This window comes from Heliangelus exortis, chromosome 8 (assembly GCF_036169615.1).
Source record: "Heliangelus exortis chromosome 8, bHelExo1.hap1, whole genome shotgun sequence".
Classification (NCBI taxonomy): domain Eukaryota; kingdom Metazoa; phylum Chordata; class Aves; order Apodiformes; family Trochilidae; genus Heliangelus; species Heliangelus exortis.
In genome coordinates this window covers 1,640,396-1,650,830 of record NC_092429.1, presented here as the reverse complement: position 1 = coordinate 1,650,830, position 10,435 = coordinate 1,640,396, and the positions used below count along the sequence as shown (strand labels likewise).

Sequence of the window (10,435 nt, the reverse complement as noted above, 5' to 3'; positions counted from 1 at the left end):
GTTAGACAAGAAATTAAATGACATGGGCATTACCTCCCCAAGCTCTCCCTGGGGAAGGGGTATCTGAAAGGGTGTGTGACATTTCCCTCAGAAAAGGCTGTTCCAGGGTCAAAAAAACTGAGGTCTGAAAAAAAAATCTAAGGCTTGAAAATTAACTGCTCTAAAAGATGCAGGTGGAGGACGCAGGCCTGAGAAGAGACCCGCGCCCATTCTTTTTGAGGTGAAAACGGGCTTTTTCAGCAGCCGCCTGCAAAAAGGCGGCGACCGATGGCGGGAGGGCTCTTTCCTCCCTGCCTGCCTGTACCCTCATCGTGCCTGCACTCCTCTTGACCCCACGGACTGTTGACAAAACACGAAACACCCCCCCCGAGGCCTTCCCGCAGGCCTCGCCACCTCCACACCGTCACCATGGCGACGGGGCGGTCACGTGGGGCGGGGCGGGAAAAGGGCGGGACGGCGGAAGTCGCGCGCCGCCACCTCAGCGCCGGCGGCCCCGAAGATGGCGGGAGTCAAAGGTACCGGGGGCTGCACCCACCCAACACCCACCGCACCCCTCCGGGGCCCTCCCGAATCCCCCTCGGAACCCTCCCGCATCCCCCCGGGACCCTCCCGTCACCAGGAGGGCGGCCCCCGGGTCGCGCTGCCGCTTCTTCAGGCGCGGGAGGAGCGGGGAGGGGTGAGGCGGGTCCCGCCCCGCAGGCCGCCGCCTCACCGCCTGCCTTCTGCCGTTCGCAGCTCTCGTGGCCCTGTCCTTCAGCGGAGCCATCGGGCTGACCTTCCTCATGCTGGGCTGCGCCCTGGAGTATTACGGGTGAGCGGGGCGGCTTCGCTTCCCCCCTCTTTTTCCCCCTTCTGGGGGGCTGCGGGGTGAGGTGTCCGTCTGCTGTCAGGGGAGCTCTTGGGCTCGGGGGTTCTTGGGGCGTGGTGGTTTGTTGTGATTAAATACCACCGCCTCTGCGAGTGATTTGCGTTTCCCTGAGGGAAAAAAAAAAAAAAGAAAAAAGAAAGACTGAAAACAGCTTCGTGCTTCCTCAGGAACAGCGATGCCCTCTTGCTCATGAGTCATTTTAAACCTCGCTGAGTTCTTTCCCTTGTGTCTTTAAACAACCCTCCTACCCCCAGACTCCACTCGGGATAGGCTGGAAAATCCCAGGGAACCAAGGAATGCTGACAGAGAGCCGGGAGTGCAGGGATGTGCTCTCACCTCGCCTCGGTTTTGCTCCAGGAGCCCTCAAAGCTGTGGGTTCCCCTCCTCCTTCCCTGCCTTTCCTGTTTGCTCTCGGTTTTTGCGAGGTGGTGATGGGTGCTGAGTCAGAAAGGCGATGGAAATGGAAAAGAAATTCACCTTTGGTCACGGGAGGGAGCAGATCCTGAGTGCTTCTGCCAGTGTGCAGGGAAAAACAAGGAGGAATTGCTCCTTTGGGTGAAAGCTTGTGGTTAAATCATGCAACACACTCTTCATAAAGCAGCACAGATATTGCAATGGCTTTTTTTGAGCTGAACAGGCCTTTTAGTGAAGCTTCCACCTAAACTGATGGTGTGTTTCCTTTTTTCCCCTCACTCCCCAGTGTGTACTGGCCTCTCTTTGTCTTAATATTTTACTTCATCTGCCCCATTCCCCACTTCATTGCCAAAAGAGTCAGTGATGACAGTGATGCAGCCAGCAGTGCCTGCAGGGAACTGGCCTATTTCTTCACCACTGGAATTGTTGTTTCTGCCTTTGGATTTCCCATCATCCTGGCTCGGGTTGAAGCGGTAAGTTCTGCTGGCTACATTTTCCTGTAAGACACCAGTTACAGTTACCAGTTTCTTTGTAGATCCTGTGTTTAATCCTGATGTTTCTAGATTCTGGTGAAAACACCCTGCTGAACTTCTGCTCCTGCTTTTGACCTGAGCAAAGTTTTTAGCCGAGTTTTTTTTCCCCCCAGATTAGTTTTGCTCCAGTACAAGGTATTATCTCCTCCTGCATCTCATGCCTCTCTGTCTCATAAACTTGTGCACTGCTTCTTGCACCACCTTCTTTATTTTTACCTCTCAGTGTCTGCTCTCTCCATTTAGGCTGCTGAAAACTCGGTGACTGGAGTATCAGTTAAAAAGATAAAAAAGGCCAAACTTCCAGAGCTGCCCTGCTGGTTTTCAAAGCATTTCCCAATGCTTTGTTCCCCTCAAAGCCTGAGGAAATACTGCTAACCTCTTTCTTCCCTCTTTGCTTTCTGAGCTGCTCTGCAGTGGTGAGATTTTGTCACCTTTGTTTTGCAAAGCTCCTTCTCAGAACCACCCGGTGACGTTTTTCTCTCCTGCCTCGGTTTCCCCCTCCACTCTCTCAGTTCTGCTTCAAACTTGTGTGCCAAGCTTTTGTTTATTTGTAACTCTTCAGTTTCCCTGACGCTGGGTTTTGGTTCTGGAGCTGTGGACCTGGCAGCAGGCAGAACCAGAAGTGACCACGAGGGGGAACTCCCATTCATGGTTATGTCTTTCAAGAATAAATGTCACTTCTTTGAGCAAAGCAAGCTGTTTGCTTTTAAGCCCATGTACTGTTTTCCTTTCTCATTTATTTGAAAGTCTCTTTTTGTTGCATGGCAGTGAGAGGAGAGCACTAATCCCACCAGGTTTTTCTGTGATTTAGGTAAATTTTAAAATTTTAAACTTTTTTGCCAAGGTAATGATTTGGTTCTAAACCATAGTTATTAGTCTGTTGAAGTCTTATAATGATATGAGTGGTTGGTGATTGAATAATTAGTCTTATAAATGGATCTGCTTATTGTTTGTCTTTTTTTCTTGGTGCTTTTAGCACCTTTTTGTGGTATTTTCTCTAACGTATATAAATAACTGGCCTGAAGCTCTCTGGTGAGACCTGCTTTGATTGTTTCATTTCCTTGCATTTCAGATCAAATGGGGAGCCTGTGGTCTGGTGCTGGCTGGCAATGCAGTCATTTTCCTTACTATTTTAGGCTTTTTCCTTGTTTTTGGGAGAGGAGATGACTTTAGCTGGGAGCAGTGGTAGGACCTCCCTCTGGTGCTGGTACCACTTGGCAGCCTGGATCACCCTACCTGTACTCTGTGTGTGTGTAGATGATACCATCTCTGTGTGTGTGCACATACATGGAGTTTTATCAGCTTACAAAGTGCTTTTTTTAAAAAATAAAAATGCCTTCAGCCAAAGGGAGAGAGGCCCTTCTGACAGCTGACTTCATGCTGGAATCACCGTTGGCAGATTTGTACCCCAAGAAGTTTACAAAACAGAAGTGGTTTGTACTCATTTGTTCACTTTGCATTAACTTTTGGTTTAATCACAGAAGTGTCCTGGATACACATCCTACTGGCCAGGATGCCTGGGGGTTATTCTGACCATGTTATCAAGAAAGATATGAAGGTTATCCTGCCTGGTGTTGTTCAGCCTGACTGATACTTCTGCTTTGGTTAGGGATGAATGAGAACTTGCTTTTCATTTGAGCAGTTGTCATTTCAGTGGTTTTTCTAATAGTATAAAAACCCACATAGGTTATGTTAACTCTTTTGCTGCTTAATGTGAGAAAAAGGGAAATATCCTTGGTTAAAAATCACAGAACCAGAGAATGTTAAGGGTTGGAAGGGTCCTCTAGAGCTGATCCAGTCCCAGCCCTGCCCCAGCAGGATCCCCCAGGGCAGGGCACACAGAACACATCCAGGGGGGGTTGGAAAGGCTCCAGAGAAGGAGACTCCAGAACCCCTCTGGGCAGCCTGGGCCAGGGCTCCCTCACCCTCACAGCCAAGAAGTTTCTCCTCATGTTGAGGTGGAACTTCCCATGTTCTACCTTCAGCTCATTATTCCTTCTCCTATCACTGGGCACCACTGAGAAGAGATTGATTGGCCTCATCCTCTGGACACCCACCCCTCAGATATTTATAAACAGGCATAAGATCCCCTCACCCTTCTTTTCTCAAGGGTGAACAGCCCCAAGTCTTCACAGGAGAGATGCTCAAGTCCTTCCATCCTTCCAAAAATCCTTCCATCCTTCCAAAAATCCCTCCATCTACTTACCATGCTCATCTAGAAAAAAATTCTTGCTCCCCAAAGATACTCAGGCTTTGTCCCTATTCCACTTTGATGTGCATATATTTTGGGAACAATGTTGTAATGCCTCTTCAATGCTTAGAGCTGGCATTATTTCTCTTATCAAAGGCTCACAAAAGAGGAAACAATAGTCAGGACACTCAGAGTCACAATGTAGCATCAAACTCTGTATTTTTGTGTCAGATGCCTGAGCTGCAAAGAAGTAAATGCTCTGCTGGGTAGGACTTTGTATCTCCTCAGTTCTCTTTGCTTTTAAAACAAACTTATTCAACTACTATTTTTTTTATTATCTGCAAGAAAAGGTTGTTATATTAAAACACTATCTTTTAACATAGCATTATCCTAGTCAACATTCACAGAATCACACTTGCAAAGGTAAACTATGACTGTTTTGACTTGCTGAGTCCTGCAGGTTGTGGAGGCACAACTGTAAAACTCCATCCTGATGCAACCCCATCAGTAATCTGCAAAGGGGTAGAGGGAGAGACACCTGAGTTGAATGTTCCATAGAAAAATGGACATGAAAAGGACATGAAAAAATTCTCTTGCAGTGTCTTCTTCCTGACTTCAGGGGAAATCTGTTGGGATTACTGATTTGTAAAGTACTACTGTGGAAATTATCCTAATTAGGAGCCAGGTTGTTTAGAGTAATCATAATTTCCACAGAGAAGCCCTCCTTTGGTTTTATTTATTTTTTTTTAAAGAATTTGCCTTTATTCCTGCACCATGACCTCTTTAGTTGAAATTGGTGAAGTAAAAGAGCAATGATAATACACAATTTAAGTGCCTCACCCTGCAAATGCCTGATGTCATTGCTAATAATTCTATTTCACTCCTCTTAAAATACTTCTGTGCTTGCAGGGTTAAGTTTTCCAGTATTTTAATTCCTTAAAATCTATGTACCAAAGGCTGCAAGGGAAATCTACAATACCAGTCAATAATTACTGATGAAATTATGCTTTAAAGCAGCTGTGATGAATTTTTCTTTAAATGAGGCAGTATTTGTAGGCTCTGCTCTAGGTCTGTTAGTGAATAGGGTGCTTGTGACAGATTGGAATCCAGGCAGCAAACGTGACAATCTGACATGAAAAAGAGGACAGAAAGTACAGGCTTGGGGAGAGGTTGCTGCTTTGACAAGTTATTTAGGGTCCTTTATTCCCTTTGTTATTGCTGTGGTTGGTGGGTACCTCCCGAGATGGCAGGTAAATGTTGGCTGGAGAAAGTCAATGCTTTTTATTTTTAATTCCTTCTTTTGAAGCAGCTTCATGCACTAATCCTTAATGTGAGCTCCATGCAGTTTTCATTTGGAAACGTTCACCTTCAGAAGTTGTGTTGAAATCATGGAAATCTGCCTTGACCTCTTTGAAAGCAAATTGGCTTGAAGGAGCCTTCACTATCAAATAGTCAGGGTTTAAAAAAAAATAAAAATAGAAGTAATTCAGTGCTTTTTTTATCAAGATCTTCACTCATTTATACAAACCTGGTGCTTTGATGCCAGTCCTGGGCATCCTGTCACTCTGGACCAGTAGCAGTTTACTGTGGTTTCTCTGAAATTGTTTTCCTCTATGGAAGTGAATACTATGTATCCAAAGTGCCTGAATTTCGATACTGTGCTGGTTTTTTATTTTTATTTTTGTGTGAATGCATAAACACAGCAATATCACTCTGTTTTGTAATCAGCTGGAAACCTGTTACTGCATTTTATAAAGCTTCCTTGTCCACTAATCCTGTTTCCTGTAACTCGGAATGCAGTGCAGCTTTTGTAACTTTGGTAAACACTGTTTTTATTTCCTGTGGTTGCCAGGTTCTTGAGATGATGAAGTATTAAAAACATGGAAATTAAAGTATACTCTTGGAGTTGTCTAATGAAACTGACTGTTTTGAATTGTCTAATAAACAAACCTGATGCTGAAGTATTTGTCTGTCTTAAATTTCAAGAGGTGACAGCAGACTCTTGGGTGAGAGGGAAGAGGAGACCTAAGCAGTGGTGCTTTCATGAGGGCATAAAGAACAAATTCAGAAGCCATTTATACCTGCATGGTGTAACTTTTATTTATAAAACAGAAAAGCTGTTTCCTGTCAACTTAGATTTAGCTGGAGGAAAAAAATGAAATATTTATAAGAGCCTTGCACTGGTTTTGTAGTCAGTTGAGTCCTTTAAGAAAGCTGGTAACCCTGCTTATTAGTTATGACCTTGGGTAACTTTTTAAAAACTGAAAACAGCCTTTAATCCCATAATAAGAACATAAGCTCATTAATAGCCAGGAGTTAACCAAACAAACTTATCCTGAGACAGTCACAGGGAGGTTTTTGTTGTTGTTAAAATTATGTAAAGCTCTAAAATGATCTCTCTAACCTTGCTCTCAGTTGTTACCACAGCATGACTTTGGAGATACTGCATCATTTACTCTGCAGGGTTGTTTCTGGGCTATGATAATGGATGAAAAGACTATTTCATTAAGCTGGATGCCCACCAGGTACTAGTGACTGATTGATTTGTTTAAGTGGCCCCTGCAAATCCAAGACAAGTGTGCACTAGGAGGCTTTCCAGGGAAGTGTTTCTTGAAGGAAGCATTGGCTGATGAGCAGTGATTAAGATCAGCTGGACACTCCTGGAGAAACATGTTCTGCAGTTGACTGTGCCTATGTTTATTTCTTCTTTTTCATTTTCCTCTTTGTGTTGAGATTTCAGCCCTGTCTCTGGGTTGTGTAAAAAATTGGTTCCAGTTGTTGATGTCCCATGACTACCACCTCAGCTGGAGGTACTTGGTGTTTATTTTTTTGGGAAGCACTACTTCCCATAGACAAGTTGTAGATTTTAACAAATAACCTGGGTTCTGCTGCTTCCTAATGGCCCATTTTGTGGCTGGCTGAGTGTTCCCTGCTCCCTCTCCCATGCAGGTGATGATCCCTGTACAGGTGGCTTTCTTCCTGCTGGCCCTCAACACCTGGGAGGGCCTTAATGGCCATCTATGAGGCAGATGCTGCTGGGGAGAGGGCATAAGTTATCAAAACACCTTTTTTCCTCCCCCCAAAAATCTTAGGAAGAGGATTTTTTTCAAAATGAGGCTAAACCTATGGCTTTGTTTAATCAGTTTAGGCATTGTGGACATAATTGTGCAAAATGCCACGTAATGTAGCCTTGCTTTAGAGGCTTTGCCATCCTAAAAATCCTGCTTATAGCATTGCTACCTTAAAATGAGGAATTTTAGATAGTTCCAGCAGGTGTCTTGATCTGAAACCCTGATGTTTTCCCTCTTCACTTGCTGGCATTCAGGGATGGAAGTTGCCTGAGTGATACTCTATTTTTAATGCCATGTTTTCCTGGGGAATGCTGATAAAATTAACTGCTTGTTTTTATGGAGATTAAAAAAAACCACCAACACAACCCTCACACGCAACCCCCCCACAAAAAAAACCCCCAACATTCAGGTTGCATGGAGTTCACTGGAAACCCTTAAATGGAGAAGAGAGTCCAACAGAACTGGAGGCAAGAGGGGATGTTGATGTCCCCCTGGAGGTCCAGAAGTCAGCTGAGGCCATCAGTGTGAATTTTGTTTTTATCCCCTGCTTTGAGCTTCATTTTCCACTCTCCTGGCTAAGTTGCTTTCACTTGCTTGGTCAACAGGAATGAGTGACAGATGCTGCTTGGATGTTTTTGTTTGCTTGAGGATCTGGGGAGAGGTCAAATGGTGTTTGTTGTGCTTAGCAAAGCAAATGCTTGGAATAAGAGGACTGATCCTGACATTTATATGTTTTGTGACTGTTTGATCTGGGCCTGTGATTTTGTTAGACATTTAATTCCTGTCTAAGACTGGTATTTCACAACATAATGGGAGCCTTTGTTACCAGTTGTTTGTTTTTTTTTTCCCTTTAAAAAAAAGCTTTTGGACAAGATAAAAACCAAAGCTGCAATAGTTGTAACTTCCTGGCTGCTGCTCAAGTTCTCCCTTTTTGAAGCTGGGGGGAATTTGTGGTGGGGGCCAAGGGGATGGGGAAGGAGAGATGAAAGAATCCTGATGCCCTGAGCTGCTGCATCCCTGTGTGTCTGCAGGCAGTCTGGGAGGCTCTTGGAGTCACCACTGCCCAGCCTGCCTGAGGCTGCTGCTTCTGGCTGCACTACACAGGACAGGGGGTGATGTTGGCTGCAAGAATCCAGATGCCTGGATTTCAACAGATGGCACCTCAGGAGAGGGTTTAACAGCTTGGCCTTGTTTCTGGTATCATGGCTTAGTGTCACCCTGCATGGCCTATCTTTGGGATTCTCTTTTTTAAAAAATTATTTTAACTATATTAATGATTGCAGTGAGAGGTCAGGATGTTTTAAAGCAACTCCAGGATGGTAGAAGAATTTCCCATATAGTAAATCTTGGCTGCTCTTCTGTCCCTCTACAGATATCTACTGACAGATTAATGTTTACAGTTCTTAAGAGGCAGTGGTGATACTTCTTATTTAAAAAAAAACCAACAACCTCTGGGCTATAATATCTTCCTTGCCTTTTTAGTGATAAGATATACAGTAAATTCCTTCTGCTAAATGCTAAAGGCTTTGTTAATGATTTTTAAAGGAGTTTTAAAAGAAGCTTTTTCACTCTCTTTGGCATATTTAAATTTTTTTTTGGTAATGTTCTGTTTTAAATAAAACCTCTTCCTCATGTCCTAAGCTGTGTATGGAATGGGAGAATTTTTGTTAAATATATAGACCTAATGCCTGCTTTATAATCCTCAAAACTGTGCACTCTGGCAGTGTGTTTATGAAGTACTGTGTGAAGTTGGTTCAGAAATGGTTTCTCAGACTCTGTGGGCTTTGAGGTATTTTTAGAATCTATGCCTTTTAGATCTGCCATGAAAAGTTAATTTTTGCTTCATGTTTTGTTACTAAAGTGGATGTTTCTGACAAGTGATGGAAGTCAGATTAATGAGAGCACTGATACCTCTGTATGATTCTTTTTCCTTAGTGACAAGAATAACTACACTGACAGACAGAAATAAGCATAAACTTTGATTTTTTGAGGGATCATTTACAAACACATCCTGAACTTTCTGATTCTGTGTGAGAGGCTTTGTGTAAGTAAATCAACAGGTAAAACCATCATTCTTCCACCTGTTTGTCTGCCATTTGAGTGCCTGTTTTTATTGCACACAACTCTTAGTTACTGTGTGAGGTGTTACAAGTTACTGCAGCTGATGGGATCCTGGGCACTAAATCTCTCCTGTAATGTGCAGGTAATGAGGAAGTCTGTGGGTAAACTCATTATGAGGCTCAATCAATACTTGTTTTCCTGGAATGCTTTTAGTAATCATGTTTACTTGACAGCATTTCCCTGGCCTTCTGCAAACTGTTTAAATTGCAGTCATGGCTCAGTCATTATGTCTGCATTTTTATTTAGAGACTGAGGGTGGGAAGAGGATTTAGGCTGTTCTGTTCTCAGGTAGCCATCAAAAGTTCCCAGCCCAAATGAGACCTTCTGAGCTTCAGCTTTCTTAATCATGTTCTATAGTCAATTTTCTCTCTCTTTTCCACCACCCCACTTTCTTTGCAGGTGGGTTAATGACAAGTGGCAAGGTGGAGGGAAAGGCAATGGGGTGCTTAGCTGGGGTTACCCATGGGTGCCACAGTGTCAGCAGCCAGTCCATGGCCTGCAGTCAGGGAATAATGGAATAATGCTGCATTAAATGTGACCTTTCCATAGGGAAAACCTGTCCAAAGTGGGGAAACAAAGTTTGTGTTTGACACCCTTCAAGTGGGGACCTTTTTGATCCTGGAGATCAGGAAGGAAGGAGATCAGGAAGGAGAATCATGATGTTTGGAGGTGCAGAGGACATCTAAAGGGGTAAAACAAAGAAGTGTGACATGTTAGACAGCATGCAAGGTGTGGGATGTGAGTGAAAGGCCAGAGGAGGTTTTGTCCCTCAGTCATCTCCAGTTGAGTCGTGTGTGGGCAGCCCTGCTCTGCATTCAGCACCACATTTTGAGCTGGGTCTTGAAGGCCTGAGATGTTTTTCTGCTGTCCCTGTGATCCAGATTTCTCAGCTCAGTGGTGTTTGTGTGGCTCCTGCCCAAGAGAAACCAGCATGAAGGGCAGACTCCTTCCCTGCTCATCCTTCCCAGCAGCAGCTCAGCCTTCACCTTGTGCAGAAGCAAGAACCTCTTGGCAAAAGGAGGAAATAGTGTCTGAGGGAAGGTTTTCCACGTGGAGTTCTCGTGGCAATGGGACCCAGCAGACATCCCCTATGTGGGTGTCCTGAGCTCTGGGGTGGTGACAACAGGAACCAGCTGCCCCAGTCCAGAGTTGTTGGCTTGGTCTGCCCGTGCTTTCCTGCTCCAGTTTTTCTGCCAAGTAGAGAGGGCAACAATTCCAAGCCCCAGTGACACAGTCA

General features: G+C 44.4%; 1 protein-coding gene across 2 annotated transcripts; it reads left to right on the top strand.

The window, feature by feature from the left end:
- Positions 1-444: 444 nt before the first annotated feature.
- LEPROT (leptin receptor overlapping transcript) lies at positions 445-10,024 on the top strand. 2 transcript variants are annotated; one of them, XM_071749909.1, is made up of 4 exons: positions 445-515; positions 736-811; positions 1,569-1,755; positions 9,013-10,024. In XM_071749909.1, exons 1-4 carry the CDS (start codon positions 500-502, stop codon positions 9,013-9,015), a joined length of 282 nt encoding a protein of 93 aa, XP_071606010.1. In that variant the 5' UTR covers positions 445-499; the 3' UTR covers positions 9,016-10,024. The 2 variants fall into 2 exon arrangements, with proteins under 2 accessions (XP_071606010.1, XP_071606009.1); XM_071749908.1 differs by lacking the exon at positions 9,013-10,024 and adding an exon at positions 2,888-5,967.
- Positions 10,025-10,435: the final 411 nt, after the last annotated feature.